The sequence below is a fragment of the Hetaerina americana genome, unplaced genomic scaffold, assembly GCF_022747635.1.
Source record: "Hetaerina americana unplaced genomic scaffold, ioHetAmer1.1.p SCAF_2, whole genome shotgun sequence".
Taxonomy (NCBI): domain Eukaryota; kingdom Metazoa; phylum Arthropoda; class Insecta; order Odonata; family Calopterygidae; genus Hetaerina; species Hetaerina americana.
The window spans coordinates 111,473,115-111,501,089 of NW_027286763.1; the positions used below are offsets into that span (position 1 = coordinate 111,473,115).

The 27,975-nt window shown below is 43.7% G+C and overlaps 1 protein-coding gene and 1 long non-coding RNA gene across 3 annotated transcripts in view; both read left to right on the forward strand.

The window, feature by feature from the left end:
• Positions 1-14,896, forward strand: part of LOC139688231 (uncharacterized) — a 309,590-nt gene extending 294,694 nt beyond the window's left edge. For both annotated transcript variants that reach the window (XR_011700729.1, XR_011700730.1), the window contains exon 3: positions 14,784-14,896. This is a non-coding gene — a long non-coding RNA (uncharacterized lncRNA). The remainder of the gene's footprint in view (positions 1-14,783) is intronic.
• Positions 14,897-14,947: 51 nt separating this feature from the next.
• The window catches only part of tws (protein phosphatase 2 regulatory subunit tws), a 44,503-nt gene continuing 31,475 nt past the window's right edge, over positions 14,948-27,975 (forward strand). Inside the window, exon 1 of the mRNA XM_071585961.1 lies at positions 14,948-15,049. Within this exon, the coding sequence (XP_071442062.1) occupies positions 14,956-15,049 (94 nt within the window). The 5' untranslated portion in view covers positions 14,948-14,955. The remainder of the gene's footprint in view (positions 15,050-27,975) is intronic.

A 27,975-nucleotide genomic window follows, 5' to 3' on the forward strand; every position in this document is an offset into this window, starting at 1 on the left:
TATAGCCAATAAAAATAATTAAGAAGAACTCCAAGGAAGAAGAAGGAGTTCTTCTTAATTATTTTTATTGGCTATAGGATTCTCTTCTTGTGACAATTTCTTCAACAGCCAATAGCTCCATATCCTCTATTTAAATGGATTCAAAAGAGAGAACCGCTCCAAAGATTGCGAAGACCGTTTCATCTGGAGGTAAGGTCGTCATAGCGTCGGTTTTTTTGGGTTTCGCGCGGGGTAATTTTCATTGAATATCTTGAAAAAGGAAAAACCATAAACGGCGAGTATTATGTAAACTTATTGCCAACGTTTGAGCGAAGAAATCAAGAAAAAGCGGCTGCGTTTGGCTAAGAAATAAAGTGTTGTTTCATCAAGACAATGCAACAGCTCACAAATCCGTCATTGCAATGGCCAAAATGTCATGAATTAAAGTTTGAATTGTTGCCTTATGCACCCTATTCGCCAGATTTAGCCCCCTCGGATTATTTTCTGCTCGCAAACTTGAAAAAATGGCTCGGTGGTCAAAGATTTTTCAACGGTGGAGAAGTGATGTCGGCAGTTAACAGCAATCTTGAGGAGCAAGACAGTTCTTATTGTGAAGAGGGTATCGAACTTATTGAATATCGCTGGGAAAAGTGTACGGAGGTGAAAGGAGATTGTGTTGAAAAATAAATACATTTTTTTCCAGAATGTCTGTGTTTTCTTTGTTGGGTCGGTTTCTTCTAGGATTACCCTCGTAATATATTTTCCGCAAGTTAATTTTTATTTCCCGCGTACACAAATTCCAGTGATTGAAATGGTCGACCACCTTTGAATGTGCGAAAGTTAAAACGGTCCCACAATCACGCAATCTTAAAGCGATATCTCTCTCTCTCTCTCTCTCGTTCCAATGCGCCACTGGATTCGCTGAATATTCCCGCGATTCAAGTCTCGGGTGTCCGTGTGGAGTATTTTATCGAAGAATAATTTGTTCAAATTTTTGAAAATGCTCCATCGTAGCTCTTTGAGTATTTACTAAGGAAACTGCGTTACATTCACCGAATGGGGGCAAGAGAATTAAAGCGAAGGCGCACGAATACTGAATTAAAGTAGATTATATGAAAAAAAAATGTTTCGCTAGGAGTATGAAAGCGGAAATATCAGTGCATGAAGTTGTTAGTCCTACCCGACATTAGTATATGGAATTGAGACTTGGTAGTAGTAGTAGTTTTGAGGGGAGGCGACCGACAGCTAAGGTCATTTGCGCCATAGGGGATGAACAGGAAAGGATGAAGGGTGGAGAGAAACCCGGCGTCGGCAGTAACCTACTCTTTACGAAAGGCGCCAAGGGGTCCGCAGTTTAACGTCCCATCCGACGGACGGCGTACTCACTCTAAGTGCCCTCCACAAAGCACCTCAAGTAGGGATCGAGATACCTCTGAAAAATATTCAACACCGCCGGGATTTGAATCCGCGCCCTCAGGGTGGGAAGCCAGTACGTTAGCCCCCGCACCATCTCGATCCCCTATGAGACTTGGTTATCTGGGGATAAGCGTAAGTTGTGTTTTCGTGGGTATTCGAGGAGTATATTTTTGGTAGAAATACAAAGGAGATATACGTAAGTTGATTGAGTCATTAAATGAATTTCGAGAGGATAGACCGGTCAGTGACAAGGATGCAATAAGTGTACTATGTTGGTTTGGCCAATTTTGAGAGAATACATGAGTCGAGTCACCATTTGCCAGGTATGCGTGGGAGAAGAAGATGAATTAAATGGTCGGCTGAGACCGTCCAGGCGAGGCGGAATATTGGCAGACTCAGCAAGCATAAGGGCAAGCATGAAACATTTCATAATAGCGACGGAGGCGAGAGTGATTTCCCAAATATTAAAATGGGGATTGTTTGAACTGCATCTACTGCGTGGAAATGGGATCGGTGTGGAGAATGAGACATTGTGTGCAATGAATACCAAAGCACGGCAAGGGAGAGAGAGGGTGAAGTGGTGCGAGCTCCGACTTGGGGAGGACTCGAGTCGACGGAGGCGCGCTGCGGTCACTTTCACTGGATCTAAACGCGAGAACATCGGCGCGCGTGCGCCTAGGAACGTATTTTTCCTGTTGGTATTAAATAAGCACACGTTTCGCCCCCTTTCCCCCCCTGAAAGAATGCGGATGAAAAGGGTGTCCCCCTGCAACGAGAACTGCGGACGAATTCCTCGATACACGTATACTGGAGTACGGAGGTGGTGTCGTGACCCGAATCGCGGCTATTATACGCTGGCTGTCCAGAAAGTAACATACGTTTTGAATTATGATATTTACTTATAAGACAAGACAAATTTTCATCGTATATTTTTGAAAGGCACATTCTTAAACCATATTTTTACGTATTTGCCATTCATATTGAGGCATTTATGATGACGATTCGCAAGCTTTTCAAATTCGTCCCTCAAGAAATTTGCCGCCTTACATTTTAACCATTTGTTTACACCAGCATGCAATTCTGCGTCACTCTCAAGGCGATGTGTTGCAAGTCACGGGTAACGAGAGGTTTTTTATAGTAAATATCGTTGTATGTTTTAATAGTATAGTGTCGTTGTTTTTCACCGTCAGTTCACCTGTCGCCACAAGGCTAGACCGACCACTGCGGTCCTCGTCGTGAACATCGGTGCTGTGGCCATTTTTAAACTAAGAATGCACCACTGCCTCACTCCGCCTTCACTCATTATTCCCTCTCCCTACACTTCATAAGTTGCCCATGAATTTCGATTGGCATGGGTTAGTTTTTCTGCCAATAAAAACCTAATCACAGATCGGACACTTCGCAACTCGCGGGCATTTCTATTGCAGCGCACATTTTAACAGTTCCCACAGTGAGCAAAATACAGGGTTCGTCCGGAAAATAAGTGTACTGAGCTCAGGAAAAAAAATTTATTACACTTTTACATATCTTAAGCTAATATTCCTCAAAATAGGACCCTTGTGAGTCGATACACTTGTTCCAGCGGCGTTCCCATTCCTGGAACGCTCCCGCGAAGTCATCATCGGGAACCTCTCGAAGACTCGTCGTCGACCTCTTCTCTGCCCTCCACGAACATCTTGTGCCACCGAAAGATCATGTTTCTGGACATGGCTGACTCCCCGTAAGCCTGGTTAATCATACCGACAGTTTCGGTAGACGATTTCCCAAGCTTTACCGCAAATTTGATGGAATAACGCTGCTCCAAAAACTTCGGCATCGCGTTCCGTGACGTGGGTCGAAGCGTGGAGGTTCGCGTTAACAGAGCTCCTCACCACACCACAGCTCAGAGCCGACTGCCTTTTTCAGCGTCGCTTTCCAACATACCCTCCTCCAATCGCAGCCCGTCAGAGCGGTGGAGGAGGGTATGTTGGCAAGGAGCGGCGCGCCCAGCCCAGGAGTCAGTACACTTATTTTCCGGACGAACCCTGTAGAAGGACCTCAGTCTGCATACTACAACTGCTGGATGCGTACTGAGACACCAAGATACGGGCTAGAACCACCATCTTGGTGTCTAAACGTTTCTACATTCAGTACGCATCCTTTTGCAGTGTGTAGACTGTGATTCTTTTATGCTTTGCTCACATGGCGAGCAGGTAAAATGTGCGCAGCAACAGAAATGCCCGAGAGAGTTTGATGTGAGCGATCTGTGATTAGATTTCTACTGGCCAAAATCACAAGCTAGTTGAAATTCATAGGCACCTCTGTAAAGTGTACGGTGATGGAATAATAGGTGAAGGCGAAGTGAGGCAGTGGTGCATTCAGTTTAAAAATGGCCACAGCACCAATGTCCACATCGAGGACCGCAGTGGTCAGTCTAGCCTTGTGTTGACAGATAAAATGACGGATGGCCAGCTCTTGGACATCACGAACATTTGTCCGTGCACTCTTAAACTAATAATACCCCTGACGCAGAATATTGTCACTCATCACATTTGATCCGTGCAGAGCACAAATTTCCCTAAGATGAATGTCAGCAGCTTTGAAGTTTTTTGCCATTAAAAACCTTATCACTAAACGGATTTCACATTTGGCGTGATTTACAATTGTAATGCTCATTTGGACTCGCTCCTGTGAACAGACGACAAGCTGCGCGGTCTTCCTAACACTGCAGCTCGAGGCGTACTGCTTTAGTGCGTGAGTGTGTGTGTGTGCCTCAATACAGCAAACATTCGGCTCCCCCCACTACTTCGCTCGCTACACGCAAACGGACTACACTTTCTGGACAGCCCTCGCACATAGTATAAGGATGCGTACAAACCCGTGTACAAATGTTTAAAATCCGGCTGCACATCACACATTTTGACCCCGAAAGCCAACTCCTGGGATATAATTCACAGAAAATAGGCACCCGCTGCCCTTTACCGCCGCCTCTGCTTGCTTCTATGGCCTCCGATCCTGTCTCTCTCCGCTTCCTTGTTGAAGCGAGACCCCTCCCTCGTAGCATTCATGGGAGTAACTTCGCGCCCTAACCAGCCACTAATGAGGGAAGTCTGTCCTTTATTACGAGGCGAATGAAATAAATGCCTTCTTGAATGTCTAATTTTTTCGGCGAAGGCTTGAAATTGGTACGCCCACCCATGGATCTTGGCCTTATGCCAAGAGCGTGGGTGAATGTCCGTAAAATTAGAAGTGCGTTATCAAGACCGGAAATAAATATTTTCATATCGATGAATTCCCAATAATTCGTTGACATACTCCAACTTTTCTCCGCCGGTAAGTGGGGACAGTCACCCCTTAATATTTCTTCAAGTCACCGTAACGTGTCCGTTATTATTTTTACTATGTACCCCAGTAATCGTAATTTGGAAACATAATTTTCGCATACCACACCCGTTACTGATATGTAGTAGCATTTACGCGCGCTCGCAATATTATACGCCGATTCACATCATTTATTTCATTGCAGCAAGGTCAAATGGTTAATTTTACGGAGCCGATGTATCGAGGGTGAATAATCATCGTTGATTTGACAACGCAATGTTGGTATAAAGAGGATCGGGAAAAGTTTTGGAAAAAAAATATTTCTTTCAGATGTATAAATATTTCTTTCTTGCTACAATGCCTCAAAATTCTTCAAAGTACATCCCTTGAGCGTCGACCCACTTTTCTCAGTGGGTTCTCCACGACTCGAAGGCTCCCTGGTAGGCGGATTCCGGAAGGAACCGTACGCGTGCAAGCTTCTTTGACGGCCCTTAGGTTCAAACCATGGTGGTGTCCTTTGAGGAAGGGATGATTTCTTTTTTGGGAATAGGAAATGGTCTGCTGGTGCCAAGTTGGGACTGTCAGGGGGTTGGGGAATCGTCGCGATGACGTTGCAGAAGGTGTTCGCGAGCAGAAGACACTCGACTCTCCTCTTCATCAAGACCTTCGGGAAGAGTTTAGCGCAGATCTTTCGCATCGCCAAATTTTCAGTAATGATAACGGTGTGTCTTATCAAATCCAATACGATCTGCGATCATACGCACACTTAACCGACACCGTCTGAATTCAGCACTTGACACGCACACGTTCCACGTTGTCGTCCGTTCTTGACGTCGACGGCCGTGCAGCGTGGGGCTCGTCCTCCACGCCCTTTCGGCCTTCTTTGAAGAGATTTTGCCGCTTAAAAACTGCCCTACTTAATATCGTGCCCAACGTCTCCGTACCCGATTCCCCAGTTCAACTCAAAAGTTGATGGCGCACCACTGTTCAATCGGTCGCTGCATTTTTCGCTAGCACCGAGTCACTCGACAGGGGTCCACTGAAAACACGATCTAGCCTGAACGAACGCTCGCAGGCGATTGGCGCTTGGCGAGCGGTAAAGGTACCGCCAAGCCTTTACCTTGCGAGCGCGCTGTGACGTACAGTTACGTCAGGAAAAATTCGTTACCGATACTTTTCATACAATCCTTATATGGTGCGATATTGTCGATTTTCAGTTTTAGAAGCCGAGTGCCATCGCTCCAAGCGATTTGCTTAAGTGCACGTTAAAACTACTTCGGGAATATTCTTCGCACGGCTCTAATCCCGAAATCCCTCGTACGTGTTTTGTTTCGCCATTATTGTGCGGTTTGGGAACCGTCTCGTTCTTGGCGTTTCGCATGTCTCTTTCGGATATCCCGACATTCGTGTATCGATCCCTCGATATCTGTCGTATCGATCCCTCGCTAAAATGCCCAATCACTCGCAGATCGCCAGGGTGGGGGGGTGGAAATGGGGGCACGGCATTGGGGGGAGTGGCGGCATTGCGTCAGAGAAGGGAGCGTTCACAAAAGAAGGAGAGGGCACTCACTCCGCGCCTCGGAGGAGACGTCGAAGAAGGTGCGTATTAAGTCAGGTCTTCGATGAGGAGCAGTGTGGCCAGACTTTCGAAACTGGATCGCCATCTACAACACCGTCCAAAAAGCCCTGCGGCCGACAGCCTTATAAATACACGACATGCGAACGGAAATAGGTTGCCCTGCTGCAGAACTAGTGCGCTTCGTGGTCGTAGTCGATGGGTAGCAGGCTGCGTGATACTCTTTGGCATTTAAGAGATTTAACGAGATTTTGACGATCCATTCATCTATTCGTTTTTCATTGTTAACTACTAACTCTTTGAAAGTTGTGACTGCAGCGGTTAAATGTTTTTCATTTTTCGGATAACGTGGTCTTAATTCGTGATAAAATTCGTGAAGAAGGGAAAAATATTACCAGTTTCTATGTTTCGATGAAACGAATTTTTTTTAAATAAAATAAAATGAAAGAAATTATGTTCAATACCTAAATTATGTTCAATTCTCAGGTTTTTTTGGTAAATACGTATCTCTAGACACACAGGTATATCTTATTGTTCTCTTTGGCGAAAGACCAAGTAATTAGTCTCATTTGATGCTATCTTAGGAAACTTACTTGGATATACCCATCGCTTCCTTTTTTTAAATAGTTGGCGGCTTTTATCAAATCGAAACGTTCCTAATTGGCAACTCTTTCACGACATTTTTTTGGAACAGATTAAATTGACGATGATGCTTAGTAAATAGAGACGTATCAGGCGTGACATGGTGGAAGATCATGATTAATTAAAATTTGGCGATTTTTAATTAATGGAGATGATGTTTTTTCCACGAGATATAAAGGATCAGAATAACTGCAAGTGAGCGCGCCGGGAGAAAAAAGTTTTGCTTTTGTCATTGCTACCATTATCTCAACTGACCTTAGTTTATCGACATAATTACTGGCGGGTCGTCTCTTCTGCGTATGGCGGTATTTATACCTTAGACACCCCAGTTATCATAATATATATTCTTTGAATTATATTACATGTTTATTTTTTACTAACGGCTAATAAAAACTTAATTTTTGATTTAGCATGCCTGGTGGTGAATCACCCTCTGCCACACACCCAGGCGGTGGCTTTATGGGTACTCTTTTTACAGCTACTCTTTTTTTAACGGTACTCTTTTTAAGGGTAATAAGCATGTGGAAGAATAAAATATGACAGTAATCATCCCCGAGTAGTTTAGGTTAGATTTAGGTGGGAACATGCGTGTGTCTAATGCATGCCAATCCCAAGGTGTGGGGATCGAGATGGTGCGGGGGCTAACGTCCTGGCTTCCCACCCTGAGGGTGCGGGTTCAAATCCCGGCGGTGTTGAATATTTTTCAGAGGTATCTCGATCCCTACTTGAGGTGCTTTGTGGAGGGCACTTAGAGTGAGTACGCCGTCCGTCGGATGGGACGTTAAACTGCGGACCCCTTGGCGGCTTTTGTAAAGAGTAGGCTAATGCCGACGCCAGGTTTCTCTCCACCCTTCATCCTTTCCTGTCCATCCCCTATGGCGCAAATGACCTTAGCTGTCGGTCGCCTCCCCTAAAAACTACTACTAAGAGGGTCCTTATACCCCCTCCACCCCCCCCCGGGGGTTTTTTTTCACGAATATCTGCTACTAAATGGTACACAGCCTACGTGAGGTTGAGGACGACCGGAGGCGTCGCCAGGAATCAAACCCGTGTCCACCACAGACTCCCGAGGCGAACGCTTGAACCTCCCGCTAGGCCACCACGTCTGCCCTGCCCGGCAGGGGACAAAGGATTGAAATTGAGGGAAATCACCTTACCGAAATAGGGTTTCTATCAATAATCCTCACCGAAATACACGAAGCAGAATAAAAATATGTTGGTCGTCCTTTCGTGAGACTAAGATTCGGATGAAAACATGGAGGTCAAGAGATGAGGAGGGGACTTGAAAAGGGAAAGGCACCTTGAAACGCCGCTCCTGGATATCTTTAAATTACGACAAATGAGTCTCCTCGTCTTGTGCGCAGCTCCTCCTTAAGGAGCCGAGGTGAGGAAAAGGAGAGGGCGCGATGATGTCTGAGGGAGTGCCCTTTGATAAGGAGGATACGTGCGATGCGGTGAGGGTGCGGTGGGCGGGAAGGAGGGTCAGGGATTCCGGGGGCACGAGAGGAGGCGGGGAAGGGAACGAAGGCGTTCGTTGAGGAGGGGCCAGGTCGTTCCGGATGAGTGCTTTCGAAACGCGCCGCGGCGTTCCTCATTTGTTTCCGCACATCGGCTACAACTCTGTACGCGTGTATTCGCGCATCCCGTCGCACCGTTCCTGGCGAAAGTGGCGGGAGGGCACAGAATACAACGACGATTTGTGTTTCGAAACGTTAATGGGTGAGGTAAGAAGAGTTCGCTGAATCCCAAGCACCGTTCTGCGCTTGAAATTCGCATATACAGAGGGAAGTGTCAAAAGGGAGAAGTCGGTTCCTTTCCATTTGCCGCCGGAGTGAGTTTTCAGCCCGAGGAGAGTTGAACCCTCGTAGGGGCGCACGTTGCGAGGAAAGTTCATGGGCGCACTCACGGCCCACCCACCCTGTTTTCCCCCCTGGCTCAGTATTCCGCGCGTGAAACACGCAACTGTCACGCACATTAGCAGGTTGACGATGAAAGGGAGCGGTCCCTTCCCCTGTGCCGGCAGTGGTCCACGCGGAATGTGCGGCACATGGAAATGATGACAGTTTGGGTGAAGCTGGGAGTGTTCATAGTCACCGGGACACTCCTGCCGATGAGCGGATTCTCTATCCACGTGCCACTTTGGACTAACCATCGGTCACTGAGTGTGTATTTGTAAATTCCCGGATACGGTCGTCCCTGGCAATAGGATTAATTTCCTTCTAAAACCTGTACAACGCCTCCATCACTGTGTAAACGTGGCTGTCTCAGTATTTGAATGTGTGCCTGGTCACTGGCAAGGGGCTAACTTGCCCCGTGAATCAATACATCAATCTCAATATTTCTCCTATTTTTTTTACTTTCACAGTGGTGTAAAAAACCTTTTACGCCTTAAAGAAATATTATTTAATATATTTCGTCCCAAACCATTAGGTTTACAAGTCCGTTAAAAGTTAATAAATGGGTGAAAATTAGAAAAGTCCTCACCATAACCTTCCAGGGTTACTTTTCACATTATCCTTGTCATTATTCAGTTGTAATTATTATCGGTAGTGAATTAAGTAGATAAAGTTTTTCTAATGATCCTGGGACTAAGGGCTATACTGCACTTTCAGGTGTGAATCTTTTTGACAAATTGGAAAGCCGAAGTTTGATCTTTCGTAGAACTGACTGACAGCCCACTTCCTCCTTCATTTCATCCTTCCTAACTTCAGTTCATTCCAAGTCTCTCTCTTGACGTTCCCTTCGCGCATGCGTTCTCTTAGGACTTATAATTATGATGGAGCCAAGGATGATTCGGTGGCTTGCAGAGTATACGTATATTTACATCCGTACTTAGAGGGTAAGAGAGAGATAGTATCTCGGAGAATTGTGTCTCCGGTGTTTTTTTTTCTCTCTCTCTCTCTCTCTCTCCGGAGCACTCGCGTTCTTTTCTTAAATGAGGAGGAGGTGGTGGAGCGAGTCCTCGTCAAGACTCGCGAGCGTATGGCTGGCTTTTTTTTAATTGGGGTACGGCGGACGGGGGTCGGGGGGGTGGGGTGGGGGGTGTTGGGCAGAGGAGAATCCATAGGGGTGGTGGTGGTGGTGGTGGTAGGGGGAGAGAGGGTGGTTTCTTCCGCACGGGGTGAACTCTCCCCCCTCACCCTCGCCCACCCTCCGATCCACTCCCTCCTCCCTTCGCTTCCTCATTGGACAAGAGCCCTCGCTGATATATGTGGATGCGCTAATTCCCAAGAAAAGAAAACTCGGAGATTAAAAAATATTGCACTTTTCCTCCACAAAGGGATCTTTTTCAAAGGCGCGTTTGCTTTTGGAGAGGAAAGCAGTGGGTTACCGTGAATGTTACGCATCGCTGCATGTAACGTATTTAATGAGTAAAAACTATTGTGTATACAAAAGTTTTCGGCCCTCGGCATCTCGTTATGCGAGGACCGACCATGCCTCAAACATTTTTCCACAGAATCCATGAGTCTGATTCTGGGATAAATCCCAAATCTTCTTTTTGGTCCATCTTTGCGTTTGAAAAGGGATGAAATTGAGAGGGGTGCCATGGAAACCAGATGTGTTTTTATGGCTCAAAAGTACGCCAGTTAAAGGGAGACAACTGTTCTGACTCTACATCAGTGCCACCCCAAAAGTCTTTATCGGAGATCGTTCTGGCACTAATCCCTTTAATTACTCAGTATTCTTGATTATAACGATATCAATCATGTCAATAATAATTTATCGTAACGCATGTTAGGAGCGGTTTTAAAGCAAAGAAATGTCTTCTCCATTATGCCTCAAAGGATGTTTAAACAGCGTACGAGGGTAGTTGGAAAGGTTCTCGAAATTACCACCAGATGTCAGCGAAACGATATGCAATTCTTTATGAGTAAACACGAAACGAGTTTGTTGCCACACCTGCCTTATTCCTCTGATTTGGCTACATCAGATTTCCATCTCTTCCCCAAGCACAAAATTGTCCTCGGTGAATGGAGATTCTTTTCGAAAAAATAAATAGCCGAAGTAGACGGGTATTTTGCTGGCCTGAAGGTGTCTAATTTTCCAGATGGCATCAATATATTGGAACATCACTGTACCGAGTAGCGTATTAGTGCACAGGAAGACTACATTAAAAAATAAAAGAAAAAGTTTCACTGAAGTAAGTTTTTTATTTCAATTACACTCCGAGAACTTTTCAAATTACTCTCGTACCTAGAGACAGAAAGTCAGTTCATTCGTGAAGAACTTATTTATAGCACACATTTTCTGTATTCTAGCGATATAGTTTGGCAATAGAGAGACAAAGTGGTGGAGATGTATTGACCAGGCCGAATGACGAAGGGAGAAGGTGAGAGAGGGCCCGACGCCCGAGAAGAGACCTCCAACGAAGAGACGAGGAGAACGAATCGAGCGAACTCGTCGTCACATTGCGCAGTGCACTGAGCACCGCGATGGACGAGAATGAAGCAAGCGAAGGAAGGAAAAGTCCACGGGCGAATCAAGAGAAGCAAGAATTGTTGCAGGAGGATGGAATGAGAAGCGATCGGAGGGCAGGATTGGCTGGAGTGAGGGATGCCCACCAATCCTCCCGGGATTGACAACACAAGAACGCTGACATGTCACATATTGATGGTAGTAATCCGAACCTCCTGCGCGCAATGAAGCGCTTAACAGCACTTCGGGTGCGAGTGTTTGCATTTCGACCAATTAATCTTGTCCGTGAGAAAAAGGTGCGAAGCGCGCCCCAGCCCGCCGTCCACGGAAGAAGTTAGGCCCCTGGATTAAGGGTTTCTCCCCTCGATCAACCGATCCCAAAGTGACGAAGGGCTCCAGCGATCAGGTGAACGAAATTGAGAAAGCATTACATCTCAATCGACCGAAATCCCCCTTGTCATTCCCCATCGCCAGAGTTTAATTGATGAATGGATAAGTGCACTAATTGAAGTAACCACCGCTCATCTGGCGAATCGGACATGTCATCGTTATGTTTGCAGATTAAATTTAACCTGTGTTGCTTGATTGAAGATACAACTGTAGATCATCGATCATTTAAGTTGGGTCCGGATCCATTACGCGAGGCTCTAGTGATATGAATTTAGCATCGTTTCATTTTCTTTGAGCATAGTAAATTATAATTGAGATGTCAATACTAAAAGTGATCGTAAATATGTTTACGATATTTTCTTACAAACTATATTAAATCTTTTACGAAGATTGATTATAAAATACTATCATATTAAAGGCCTATTCTGAAACGGTGATAAGCTTTGAGTGTTTGGCAAGAAATAGATTTCTGTTAAAAATCATTTGCTAAATTATATTTCATGCACACATTTCAGAGCTTAAATGTTTAATTTTGTTTTTCTATTTAAGTATAGCAAAGTTCAAAGGTGAATGTTAATCAGTGTCGCGATCGCTGCATCGTCCAATTGAGAAGGATCAACGATTCCCAGAAGTTTTTGAGTCAAGGAGCCATTTTTTACTTCACGAGACGATAAACTCGAAAATATTGGGATTTTAAATGCATATTTCCCGTGATCACGTAGGACTCATGCGAGTGGATTTCGATGGGTCCGAAAACTATCCGACCTGCGTTCATATATCTCCGCATTGGTGGTGATCTTCATGGTCATCCGGGCCGTGGCATCCTTCGAAGTGGTCCCCCATTTGATTGAACCACACTCTCCCAGCGGTGCTTCCACATCTTAAAGAAGTCCTCGAACGCAGATTTTGGAATGGCCTTCAGCTCGCCCGTTGCATTACTCTATGTCGTCGAACCGCTTTCCTTTGAGCACCATTTTCGATTTTGGGAGCATGCAAAAGTCGCAGGGAGCTATGTCTGTGGGACTGTAAGGAGGCTTGTGAAGCTGTACTACCATGTGTTTCGCCTAAAATCACTGCAGGAAGGTTCGATGAATGCGCTGGCGCGTTATCGTGGTGAAGAAGCCAGTCACCGCTTGACCAGAGACGCGGTCGTTTTCTTCTCACGGCATTGCGCAATATTTTCAGAAATTCAACGTAATATTCTTTGTTGATCATCTGACCTCTTGGAGTAAATTCGTAGTGCACAATACCCTCACAATTAAACAAATAATTGAAAATGCAGGTCAGATACCTGTCGGACGTACCCCGTATATAAATTTTCAAAAAAAATTAAAATATTTAAATAATCTGTTCGATGAAGTCCGTATATTGCGGTACAATCAGTTACGTTACGTTACGTTACGTTACAGATGTTGTGAAATCTACAAACTTTCTAATTCTTCAAGACATTACTACATAAGGTACGAGCCGGATACAATTGAATTGGGGGAAGAAATCTGTTCAAAATGTTTTCTCCAGAAATCTGGCATTAGTTATACGGAAATAATATGTTTTCACTGACGATATCGCAACTTACATGAAAGGCCAGGTTAAACACATTTTTAAGGAAAAATTACCGGAAAACGTCTGCGTATAGTGGTATTATAAAAATTTCTTTTAGAAAAATCGCTCTTTTGAGATGTTTCGGTGACATTCCTGGAAAATAAACCCATCAGACCGAAGTTTCGAAAAGTCGAAACAATTCGAAGTTTGGTTATCAAAGGAAAGAGTTCGCCTAATACTAAGCCCATCTGCTTGTGTAATTCACCTATCATGATAGGGGGACCAGTTCCGTCCCCCTGTGTTTTCTCAGAAAGTCCTGGTACCCGAAAACACACGCAGCTTAGGTGAAGCTAAGGGTACCCAGAGGCGGCTGCCGGAATCGAACCCGGGTCCTCTGGGCCCAGCGTTACACTCACTCGACTACCTCGCCTTTTTCACATAATATATCTGCGATAATACGTTTGACTTAAGGGCGGAGTGACTTGAGGAGAGATGTTTCTAATTCCTCGCTTCCTCTATCGTTGCTTGTCTGGTCTTCATGACCTTCCATTGCTTCGGAGCCCACCCTAAGGGCAAATCTGGACATATACAACATTTGCCTCCTGTTGAACAAACAGGAGGCAAAGGTCGGCGTGGATGAGAGTTGACCTTTGGCCTCATTGTGGCCACAGTTTTCTTCTTTTAAAATGGAATGTATGTATCATGTTTCTCTTCCTCTCTTTAATTACGGTCATATTTTATTACAAATCGGTTTTAGGGAATCACTTTGCGACTCTAAATAAGAAATATTCTTGATGGTAAAATAACCTTAATATTGTCTTGAGCGTCAGATAGGTAATTATATAGTATGCTCTAAATTCGAGCATTATCCGTGCCCTACTTCGCCATTTTCGGCTGCCTAGACACCATTTTTGCGTGCCAACAACGGGACGAAACGTCACCAATTCAAGATTTTTCGCTCCGATTGTATCTGAATCCGCCTTCACTCTGGCCATGTCGTGACTACGTTCTCCGGCAGAGTTGATTGATACGAAGCAGATGTAGTTTAAAGGTTTTGCAGGTTTTTCTTTGCTTCGAATAAAATATCGTATTCCTACGTCAAGATAATTCCGTTATTTTTTTATTTTATTTATTATGCTACTTTATTTATTTTTATAATTTTATTCGTTCGCAAGCAGTCAGGCCTTCCATTCGGAACAATGGGATCGGACCCGCCGTAGGGGAAAGGCATTAGTGAATGACCAAAAGAGCGGCGATTGTGGACCGTGGAATTCGTCTCTCCGTTAAGGACCACAATGTTTCTCCGCCGCGAATATTTTGCTTGCTTGGTGTTTTTCCCAGAAGATCACCGCGTAGGACTGAGCGAACGTTTGTATCCATTTGACCAGGTTTACGAATCATAGCAAATAACTTTACGGTCATTGGTGTTATTACCAACTGGACTTCGTGTGACTGGTAATTTTCTTTGTAGATTCATTAATTGGTGACGGGAAAGATTCAAAGTGTCCTCTTCATTCCTCAGGAAGGTCCACGCATCGCTCGCGCGCAGGACATCGCCCTCTGCCCTCAACTGTCAACCCTCTGGACTCCGTGGAGCGGCCGTTCGCCGCCAGGCGGCAGCACGGTCGGCGAGGGAGGCGGAGAAGGGTGGGGGCGGGCGGAGGGGGCCTCTACGGGCGTCGGCGGTGTCCCCGATGGTCGCGACCAAGGAGGCTGGGATGATCAGGCAGTCCAGCCTCACCAAGCTGGGCGTGATGATCAACACGGCTGTCAACAGCAAGAGACATGGTGAGTGGGTTCGCACCCGCTGACGCCCACTCCGTGCTCTATTTGGGGTCGGTGCGGTCGCCGAATTCCCCTCCCCTCGGCGCTAGGGTTCCAATCCTGCCCGTGACAAATTTACTCGGTCATATTCGGGTAAAAATTAATCTGCTGTGTATTCACCCCCTGCCGCACACCCTAGTGGTAGCTAGCAGGGTAGTGAAATAAATAAATAAAAATAAAATAAATAATCAATACGCAATACCTTGGTTACCAAATGCACATTGTAGCTGAATGGTTCACGTCGAAGCAATAACTTTTAGTACGAGGGCTATCCAGAGGGTAACCTTCGTTTGGATGTAGCGTGAGAAGTAGTAGAGGGAGAGCCGAATGGTTGCTGAATTGACACACGCACACACACAAGGGCAGTACGCCTCGAGCTGCAGTGGTTGGAAGGTCGCACCGCTTTTCGTTTGCTTACAATGGCGAGTCAAAATGAACAATATAATTGTAAATACCGTCAAATATGAAGTTCGTCCAGTGAAAAGGTTTTTATCGATAAAAAACCTTCAAAGCTGCTCACATTCATCATCGGGAAACTTACGCTATGTACGGATCAAATTGATGAGTGATAAGATTTGTGCATTAGTGTTGTCGTCGTTTGTTTAAGAGTGAACACAAATGTCCTTGATGATGACGGAAGGGGCCGCCCTGTCTGTGGTGAGAAATTAAAAGCAGAAAATTGACGAAAAAGTTCACGAAAACTGGTGTTATACGATATATGAAATCTCTAGAGAGTTTTCTACAGATTTCCACGACTCTTTTGCATGGAAACACGACTGAAAATTAGGCTACTACGCATGTGTTGTGCTCGTCTCGACGAGGAACTTCAAAGATGTCGTCATCGGTTGGCTGCGATCTTCAGCGCGGCGGTATTTTATACTAAAAGAATTTGAAAACTAGTGCTGGGATATGACATATGATTAAATCTATTTGGCGAGTATGACGAGAAAAAAGTAGAGATATGTAGTTTCGAAATGAAAATAATAAATGTTCTGTGTTTATTCCAGTGTGTTTTGTATGGTGTAATGGAGGTCAATTTTTAGGCTACCCTCGTATTATCAGTAAAAAACAGTAATCTAATGGTAATCCTTAAAAATCACAAGGACCACACTTTCTGTGTATTCAGACGTATTTTACGATCGACCCATCCTCACATCATCTCGGATTTCCTATTCTTTCTCCAAGGTTTACCACGGAATGAATTTGCCATTGCTAATTGGAATCCAATTATTATTTCCCGCAATACTATCACCCTCTTTAATCCTCGCCCATCCCACTCCTCGCTTATCTCCTCGTCGATATCATTGGTCCTTAAAAACCTAATGCTAAAATTGATGATAAAGTTTGAGAAATACACCAAGGTAACTGTCAGAAAAACTGAGTGATTTTTCACTTTGCGAGACATTTTCGATCTATATGATCAAAGTAAATCATTGACAGAATTAAAAACACGTGTAATTAGCAGTGTAAAATAAGCTAATCCCCATTATGGTAATAATATCGACCTTACTTAAAGATCCCAAAACACTGGCAGAACCCAGCATCACAAAGAAATCGGAAGCGCTATTTTCCCGCCCTGGCGGGAAAATACTCCTAAAGAATATCTTTGCTGTCTTGGCCCTCAAAGTGTTCATATAAGTTAGAGAGAATCAGTGAGAGGTCTATCACGTTTAAATGTATGTAGATATGGATTTAGAAACAATATTTTTTTGGAAAATATTTCCTAAATTGACTTCTTAAATCAATAATATGTCGTGTATTATATTGGAAAGTTCCGGCAACCCTAGTGGAATCGGACCTAACTGCGGGGGCTGTCCTGGAAGTAACCTCTGTTAGCGTGTAGCGAGCGTAGTGGGGGAAGCCGAATGCTTGCTGTATTGACACACACACACACAATTACACTAGGGCAGTACGCCTCGATCTGCAGTGTTTGGAAAGCCGCGTTTGTCGTTTGTTCACAGTAGCGAGTCAAAACGAACAATACAATTGGGAAACCCGTTAAATGTAAAATCCATTTAGTGATTAGTGTTTTACTAGCAATGAACTTCCAAGCTGCTGGAATTAATCATTATTGAAATTTGTGCTCTGTGCGGGCAAAATGTGACGAGTGACAAGAGTTGTGCATCAGTGGTGTTTTTGTTAGTTTAAAAGTGAACGGACAAATGTCCATGATGTCCAAGGACTGGTCATTCGTCATTTCATCTGTCAACACAAGGCTTAGACTGACCACTGCGGTCCTCGTCGTGAACATTGGTGCTGTGGCCATTTTTAAACTGAATGCACCACTGCCTCACCACGCCTTCTATCTCCGTGCACCTCACAAAGTTGGCCATAAATTTCAATTGACTTGTGTTAGTTTTTTTACCAAGAAAAATGTAATCACCAAACAAACTTTACAACTCACGGGATTTTCTATTGCGCCGCACATTTCAACAGTTCGCAATGTGAACCAAGTAGAAGAACCACAGTCTGCCACAGCAGGATGAGTTCACTGAGTGCAGGGACGTATAGGCACCAAGGTGGTGGCTCTAGCACTACTCACCGCCACGCTAGGCCGAAACGTAAGTTATTTTCTTGACGGCGCTCTTATTCTGACAAAATAAATGTAATGAAAGTCTTCGCTTATGCGTTTGTTCTGATACCAATGCTTGAAAAACTGCATCGATGCAGGAACGAATCTCTAGGTTCACGATGCTTGTTTGCAAATCGTGAATGCGGTTCGCAGCCGGGGATTCGTGGGCATTACCGTCGCTCTGCCATCGCACTCGGCGACGCAGGTGCCAGCCCATTATCCGGCGCGGGAGGGGGCGGATGTGTGACCTCCGCCCCTCCCCCCACTGGGTAAACATTCAAGAAAGGAGAGCAGGGAAGGGAAGGTTGGACGATATGGATTTGCGAGAAGACCGTGACCCCGTGAACTCAGTTCTAGCATTCTAATTGCCACCGTCGTCCCTCGTCGGCGACGTCTGCGGTGCCGCGCCGAAGAAAACAGGCTTCATCTAAAGAACAGTGGGGGGGAATCATCACGCTTTGAAAAAGCTGACGAAGGGTGTCAATTCGCCGCCCTGGATGGGTAATATTCGGCCTGCTCAACCCTTGAAGCATGTCCAGAATCAGGGAATCTGCTTACATGGACCCGATTTCGGAATTAAAGAGAATTCCGGAGAAATAATGGCCGTTTGGTGAAAATTATGATGAATGGACCGAAGGAACGTCGCACGATAGGAGTAGCACGAAGATCGCATCAGCATCCCTAACCGTAAGAATAATACGAAGCATTCGAGTCCAACTGAGAGAGAGAGATTAGTTGTGACCCCCATAGTATCGGACTGTGCTGGGCGAAACCACAGAAGACTAGTGTGTAAGTGAGATTGGAAGCCAAAAAGACTGTTATACATGCTGATAATTATATGATTGATGTTATTCTTCCGTTTTAGGAAGGTTTGGTAACGACAGAAGTATTATAAATTAGTTTGGAGTGGTGAAAATTAGTCTTGTGTTAATTAATTATTCAAAATTAGCCTGATGTAGTGTTCTCCCCCTGCCATGCACCCTAGCGGTGGCTTGCAGGGTACCAAAAAATACGAATACAAAAATACAAATAGCCCATAACCACCGCTAAATGCCTTGGCCTTACCTGACACGACACAGCGTGATACCCTACGCTGTGATAAACCCTTCTTCAATCCCACATTCCTCACTTCCTGTTCCAATTTAAGTATGCCTCCCTCGATTCCTTTCCCCCGCGAACGAAATTAGTGACCACAAAGCAACAGGAAACATCAAGCAAGACAACTCCCGAATACCCGAAAAGAAAATGATACCAAAAGCCAATGTTAACCATCACACCAATGACTGGTGGCCATGTGTCCTCGTGACGTCTTGCAGAGTAAGGTGTAGAAGTATATACGAGGGTGTATATACCTCGTATGTATATATCTCGAAAAGTGGACGCTTCATGCATGAAGACCATGAGGTGAGCGATATTGTCACCCATAAATGCTGTCAGAGATTCCCTCATAAAAGAAAGATGGACACTCCTGGCAAATGGATTGATATCTTTCGAACTCCCGGCTCAGCACTCTCACTGCGTAAATGAAGACTTGCCGTGCTTGAAGCACCAGAGCATTCGGATCGACTACGCTGCCAATTGTCACGCTGTTCCAATGGACGAGGAATTAGCTCTCAACTCGCACCCCCCCACGGGAGAGGCACGGGTGAAGGGTATATAATTGTAGTACCAAGTCCAGAAATTCTCGTAGCGGATTGGAATCGGGTGGAGATGTTATGATATTCAAGTGTATGAGCTTGGATTAATTATCTTCTATGTGAATAACATTGGCCAGTTGCCTATATTCATTAGTATATATATACATATATTTTATTATAGGATTATGATAGGATATTTTTATTATAGGAAAAGTGGATAAAGGGGGTATTGACCGGCAGTGGGATGTTGAAGACTGTAATAGAGGGGAGAATGTTAGGCAAAAGAGGAAAGGGAACGAACAGGATAGGAATGTTGGACAGGATGAAGGGAGGAAGAAAATACTCAGAGATGAAGAGGGACCTGATATAGAGTAGGATGATGGATTTTGTGTTTTGTTAGGAGTAATAAAATGTTTGTTTGGCAGTTGTGTCCATCGAAAAACCTACCTTAACCGGTAGATTACCTTAAAAAAATAATATATATATATAATACATATATAATAATATATATAATAATAAATATATAATAATAATATATATATACTATTAGGTAATCTACATGTTAAGGTAGGTTTTTGGATGGACAGAGCTCCTAAATATATATTTTGTGACTCCTAGCAAAACACAACATCCTACTCTACATCAGGTCCCTCTTCATCTCTGAGTGCCTTCTTCCTCTATTAATCCCGTCCAGCATTCCTATCCTGTTCCTTCCCTTTCCTCGTTTGCCCAATATTCTCCCCTCTATCACAGTCTTCAACATCCCACTGCCGGTCAATACCCCTTTCATCCACTTTTCCTACCTCCATAGGATTTCTCCCAACAAACCCCTCTCTTCGCCCACCATACCAAGTACTTCATCAATTGTTTTCTTCTCTGTCCATTTCACCTTCTCCATTCTTCTCCACATTTCAAAAGCCTCCAGTCTAGGTCTATCCTCCTGCTTCAATACCCAAGTTTCCGCGCCGTACATAGCTACGCTCCATATCAAAGTTTTTACGAGTGTTTTCTTAATATCCTTACTCAACGTCCCTCTCATCAACTCCCTCCTCCTTGTGAAAGCCTCTTTGCCTAGCGCAATTATTCTCCATACGTCCCTACTACTTTGACCGTGTTGGTCCAAAACACTTCCGAGAAACGTGAACTGTTCTACCTGCTCTAATTTTTGTCCTCCTATTTTAATGTTTAGCTTCGCCTTTTTCTTTCTAGAAAATCGCATAACCTTTGTTTTATTAACATTGATTCTCATCCCATATCTGTTGCACTTAATTTCCAATTCACTCAGCAATGCTTGCAACCCCTTGGCTGACTGACAAACTAAAGCTTGGTCATCAGTACACCTAACTGATTTTACGAATTCCCCGCCCACTTTCATTCCTACCTCGAGTTCTTCCCATGCCTCCATAATCATTTCCTCTGCATACAGGTTGAACAGCAACGGTGATAATGGGCAACCCTGCTTTAAACCTCTTCCTCACACTGCCCATCCGGACTCGCCGTTCCCGACTCGCACCTGTGCAGTGCGAGACATGTACAGGTTGCGGATTAGCCTCCTGTCCCTCCAATCTATTCCTAATTTCTTGAATATACTTATTAGTTTTTCCCAATTCACTCTTTCTAACGCTTTTTCGAAATCTACGAAACAGGCAAATACTTCCTGGTTGTATTCTATATTCCTCTGTATATATACAATGTAACGGATGTTAAACGATGCTTGTTATTAACTCCACGACTGCCACTGTGGTCGCCATTTTCAAGTTCCCAGCTTTTGTTGCGCTAGCCGCACAACGGCAGCGGGACGATGGCAGATTTCGCGGTAATAAACGTCACCACTATGACGTCACATTCATTAGCCGCACCGCCAGCTGATGTCGACATTTTGCATTTGCAGCGCCGGCGGCGAGTTCCGGAACGCACCCTGGAATCAAGTCAATGAAACACGTGGCACATGCATGGTGCATCACACAGACAACCAGCAGTAATAGTATAACATAAAATTAAATTTATTTGCAATAAATTTTTCGAATAAAAAATGTACGATTAAAGATCTTGTGCTAAAAAATGCATCATTACTCTTTAATGAAAAGCTAGGCGGAGATTTTAACGAAACTATTCTTCCGCTTCGTCTTGCAGAGAACAAAATATAAGTATTTATTGGATCCGAGTAAATCAGTGTGCTACCGTCAATTATTTAATGCTCTCCTTGCTAAGGGTCATGGAAAGGAAAACTGCGTGGAGAAAGTGATTTGTGTTGGTCGGATTTATTTTATACTTGGCGAACTGCGGCCCTTCAAGGGCGTTTTTTCCTGGTTAATACTTTAAAAAAAGTTGAAATTTAAATTCAAGCGGACGCGTGATTTAGCGTGATTTAGGCTAATTCCAAAGAAACTGCGGGAGATGCCGCAACAGTAACTTTTGACGGAGTCATCCGCTAATGTATATTTCAATGCAACATGTACGGCATTTCGTCACAACATCTAGTTCCTTTAAAAACCCCAAAATTTCATAGTTTAAGATGACGCCTAGGTAGCTTAAGTGGCTAAAGCACTCGACCGGATTTTGAGGGATCTGGGTTCGAATCTCAGTCAAGGCGAATGATTTTTATTCACTGAAATTGTTGCATTGACATGATTTAGGCACTTTGAACGCTTCACTTTTTATTAAGAGTTTTCAAATAACAACAAAAAATGTAGCAAGGACATTAGAAGAAGACTTGCGTTAGACCAGGAAGCTTAAAAAAAATGGAGGGAATGAATAATGTATAATATGCGGTGCACGTGTTAGTGTCACGTTTGTTTATTTATTTTATTAGTGTACCCGGCAAGACACCGCTAGGGTGAGTAGGGGGGGGGTGAATACACACAAGACAAAATTTTACCGGAACATGACCCTACCGCGGTCGAACAATGTTATAATTATGCAATATCATTCGTGGTCAGGGGTAGACTAGAGGTAGCGGGGCTTCCTGTGAGGCCGCAGGTCGCTGCTTCGATTCCCGACCGGCGGAAGTTTGTCAGCCAAGAAAAAAATTGTTAATTGTTTTATTCTGTTGATCACATTAACAGAAAAACAATAATAATGGTATTTCGGAACGAGAAAAATAGACTCCAACTAAAAAAACTACCCTGAACCCATGGTGGAAGGCAGCAGTTTCACCATTAGGCGCAGGCCGAGTGGCTCGGCCCGGCATCAGTTGCCACAGCTGCGGGCGAGAGTGAAGTTCACGGTATCGGCCGCAGCACTACTGCGATGCAACGGCAAACCACCACATCATTCTCCCTAGAATATGCAGCCGTGTCATACATTCAAACAAAGTAGAAAGGAGGGCTGAAGTAAATCAATCCTAGGATCGATATACTGAGCGAGTGATCTTTCTTGGAAAAAATAACATCTTAAATTTATTTGTTCCACACTTAATCTCTCTAATTTCATTGACTTGGCCTCTCCTACCGTAGAACGATGGGGGTAATTTTACATTTTCAACATCACTGCTAAGGAGATCTCCTTCCAACTTATGCCAGAGCTTCAATCTGTAATTTAACCTTCTCTCAGAGAGTGATTCCCACCCTAGCTCCTCTAATATTTTGGACACACTACTAAGTTTATCGCAACAACGTTTTACAAACCTCCACTACGCTCCACGCGATCCAATTCGGTAATCAATCCAACTTCTTGAGGATCCCATGCACTTAAGCATATTTTAATTGAGGCGTAACCAACGTCAGATAACATTTCTCTTTGATCTTTTCATCACATTCACTCTCCTGATAAATCCTAATTTTTGTTAGCTTTTCCACATATTCCCCGTATGTGTTTCACCCAGGAGAGATCGTGGGTGAGCGTAACGCCTAGGTATTTAATCGAGTCTACACATTCCGTTTCGGTGTTCCAGAAGAAGTAGGCGTTCGGGAGGGAATTGCTCTTTTTCCATAAATGTATCACTTCGCACTTTTTAAAGTTTAATTCTAATTGCCAAGTGTAGCACCAGCGTTTTATAGCATTGAGGTCATCTGATAAAGCTGTTGTGTCCTCAGGATCTCGGATTTCATGGTAGACCACCGCATCGCGGGCAAATAAACGTATTTTACTCGTGACTCCGGAGTCAATGTCGTTAACGTGGGTAAAGTGGGAATAAAAGAGGTCCAAAAACACTTCCCTGAACACCTGATGTAACTTCTACTCAATTCGAGCTAACTCTATATATCACTGCTCTTTGTACCCAACCATTCAGAAGTCTTTAATCCAAATCATATTTTTATCCATGCCATATGCGTCTAGGTTTGCGAGAAGTTTACTATGAGGTATTTTGTCGAAGGCTTTCTTAAAATCTAGAAAGTTCGCGTCCACTTGAACATTGCTCTCTCCCGAAAAAAGAATATCGTGAACAAAAAGCGCAAGCTGTGTCTCTCGGAATCTACCTTTTCGGAAACCGTGACGGAAATCGAAATGATGCGGTGGCTATCGTACTGGCTTCCCACCCAGAGGGCCCGGGTTCAAATCCCGGCGGTGTTGAATATTTTTCAGTGGCATCTCGATCCCTAGTTTAGGTGCTTTGTGGGGGGCACTTTGGGTGAGTACGTCGTCCGTCGGATGGGACGTTATGCTGCGTGACCCCTTGGCGCCTTTCGTAAAGAATAGGCTATTGCCAACGCCGGGTTTCTCTCCACCCTTCATCCTTACCTGTCCATATCTCATGGCGCAAATGACCTCAGCTGTCGGTCGTCTCCCCTATATACTACCAATACCCAATGTACCGAAAACTCAACATTGACTGCCCTGTGGTCACTAATGCCTTTTATAGTTTCTATAGTTAAGACTTTTTTGGGAATACTCGTTGCAAACAATCAAGAATATTGTCGCCCATATTTAGTGAAATGGGAAGTTGATGAAAGGAGTTCGACAAAAAAGAATTCAAAAGCGATTTGCAGATATCTTTGCCTTTACCGCCCCTACTTAAAACTATATATGCCCCAAGCAATAGATGGAACATTGAAATCTCCCCCGATTATAATGCCGCGATCATTTTGTGGGGATAGGAAACCATTGATTTGATGATCTAATTCCACTATTGAATTGTCTCTGTCAAGTTAAGCAATTCTGAAAGCTGAAGCATTGCTTTGGTGCCTGGGTCCATCGAAAACCTACCCGATAAACCGATAGGCAATTGGTAATAGAATAATGAAAAATCCAGGTTTCGTAATGAGCGATCGCATGATATCATTAATGCGATTAATTTTCGACGCCACTGAGAGGTCAGCGCGCATGCGAATCACGAGTATGCTTTCAATCGGGAGTGAGTGATTTTTTTAGATGCCACCTATACTAACACATTTTTATGCAAATTTCCGCGTTCGAAATCTGTGTAACTGTGTATTAATCGATGCTAATTGTTTTAAAAACTGATCTAATGCTCACGCGATACCATTTCGCGAACTTATTCGCCGTTATCTTTAGTTACCGCATGATGCGAGGGCGCCGATGTTTCCCTCTTCACGATTCTTTCAACCCCTCGTAGGCTTTCGAGCTCGATAGAGGGAAACACTCGGCGCCTGGCGACTCTCTCGGGCGACTCCGGCGTTCGTTCGACCCGCCCGTGTCATGAGTTCGTTCCGTTTGGGGATTCTTCCGAAGTTGGCGATCGAAGTGGATAATGGCATGGCATTCGGGGTCTTATTCGCGTGCACTTATTCCGTCTGCTCTGAACGAAGTCACCCACTAACTTTTCTACACTCATCCTAACTAATATGTTATATTAATCTAGAAGTTTTAGTGTTTCTTTGTTGCACACGTTTGCCATTACCCAAGACACAAATCTCAATTGAAAATGTCAACTAGAATGCATGGTTTGTATAAAAAGTACCGGGGAAAGTTTCGCAATTATTGATTTATTTAAGATATTGCTACAATGCCTCTCAAAATTCTTCACACGTGCATGCGTCCCTTGACAGCGTCGACGCACACTTTTACCAGAGCGGATTTTTCACGACTCGAAGACTCCCTGGTCGGCGGATATACCCTAAGGGTAAGCGTGCAAGTTTCTCTGACGGCACATAGGGTCCCATGGTGGTGTCCTTTGAGGGAGGGAGGATTTCGCTTTTGGGAATAGGAAATAGTCTACTGGTGCCAAAACGAGGGTACTGTAATGGGGTTGGGGAATCGTTGCGATGTCGTTTCAGAAGTTCATCGCAAACAGACACTCGACTCTGCTCTCTAGGTCATCCGTTCAAAGACCTTTGGGAGGACGAGTTTAGCGCACATCTTTCGCATCGCCAAATTCTCAGTGAGTCAATGGTGTGGGCACTGTCACTGTCTCATCATTGTCAATACGATCTGCAATCATGCACACACTTAACCGATGAAGGTCTGAAATCAGCACTGCGGGAAAAAATTGTTAGCGATACTTTTTATACAAACCTTTTAGATGAGCGCGTTATTCAACACATGGGAATGTTAACAATGGGAGGTGACATGATTGGGATTGTGGATTGGGATTAGCATGGCTGGTGACCTAACACCCCCCGCCACACGCCCTTGCGGCGGTTTGCGGTGTATTGTGTGGATGTGGAATACATTTTTAATTGATAGGTTATGTTGACGTGTTTCAATGTCATTCAATCAAGAAAATGAAAATGTTCCATGCATGAGCGTTTTCATTCGCTCATTAAAATATGAAATATTCCAGCTCCAGCCGCATGGGAGGAAGAAAAATCCAGATAATGGGCTGGAAGCTCATTTCGTTCATTTTTTCGTATTTCAATCGAATATCGGCAATAATTTCATTTATCCGTGTTTTTTTACGAAATTCATGTACTTCCTTGTGATTGATCCCAATGCATACGCTTCTATGGGCACTGCAACTTCACACCGTGTTGTAATCTGGAACGAAAATCTTTCAATGCCTTCAAGTGATTTCTAATGAGAAGAACGATTCTGAGATCTCAGGTGTAGTAAGTGATTTATTCGTCATCAGGTAAAACTGTCTTGGACGCTTCAGGGTCTAATTGTGTTGGTCTGACCCCATTCCCTTACGTTAATCAGAAGAGCAGCATTCTTCCAGATGGGCCAAGGAGCTAAAGCATGCATGAGGAAAAGAAATGAAAATGTGTCTTATACTTGAGTTGACAGCGACTTAAAACAAGAGTATTGCCTCTGGATTGGACGCTGTCGAGGGCGAAGTGAAACATTAAAAATTTCAACAGGACTGAGTGTCAACGTAAGAAATACACAACTCTATGAATGAAATGAAATCATTGATAAGATGTTAGAGGAATTTGATGAGGAGGTACGTATTGACTGATAGTGAATCCATGGATTAAAGGAGAGATGCTATAAAAGATGGAAATTAGAAGACAAGGAGTGGTCCACGTATTTCAGATTTAAAGAATAGGTTAAGACGAGGATGGGAAGGGTGCACTTCAACTTGTGCTGAAATCAAAATACTTATCGTAGATTGGGAGAAATTTTATCGATGGGAAAACATTGACTTCCCATTTTTTAAAATATAAGATAGCTGTGAAGTAGTTTCAAAATAAAAACGATACCAGTTGTTAAAGGCGACATAAGAATTAAGAATTTAGGTATTTATGGCATTTAAGGTATAATTAAGGTGGGTAAAAAGCATGATGAGCTAAATAATAAGTTATTTTAATAGCGCGCATGGGGTCTAAGGATATTTTGTATCATGTAATTTAGGGTTTTGGGGAGCAGTAGTTTGTAGCCTCAAGGTCCATCAAAAACCTACCTGAGGACGGCAGACTAATTATATGTGTATATATATATATATATATATATATATATATATATATATATATAAAATATCTTCGAAATGGAACGCTCTTCGGCGACACACAAATATATAAAAAACACAGATGTAGATTTTTAGAATATAGAGACACAAAGAAAGGACACTCACAATTTGTTATTTCAAATAACAAATTGTGAGTGTCCTTTCTTTGTGTCTCTATATTCTAAAAATCTACATCTGTGTTTTTTATATATTTGTATATATATATATATATATATATATATATATATATATATATATATATAATGGGTTGACACAATATAGCATGTTTGTGTTATATTGTGTCAGCCCATTATTGTGCCGCTCGTGTGAGTTTTTCCGTACAATCGTTATATATATATATATATATATATAATATATATATATATATATATATATATATATACATATATATACATACATACATACATTCACATGGAAATAGATATAAGTAAAAGGGATGGGAACACATACAGGTATAAAGGACGAACACAGGATATCCGTGGTTCAAATCCCGGTTAAGGAAATATTTTTGCACTTGTGATCTCCTCGATTCCGCCTTCCCCACCTCGCCTATATACATACATGCATACATATGTATACGCACACTAACGCACTACAGTAATTAGGGAACATGGTAATCGAGTGGATAGGTCGTTGGACTACTGACGGAAGGGACCCGGTTTCGGATCTCGGGCATGCATTTAAGTACCCTCTGCTTCAGTCTTTGCTGTGATTTTTCGGGTACCTGATCTTCCTAGGAAGATATAGATGGCACAGGGGATAATGAACTGGCCCCCCTGTGAACCTCTTACTACCCGCACCTATCAAACTGGCCTTCGGTTTGATAACTGCGGCTGGTTTGTTGATTTAGATGTGAGCACTTTTCCCGCCGCTT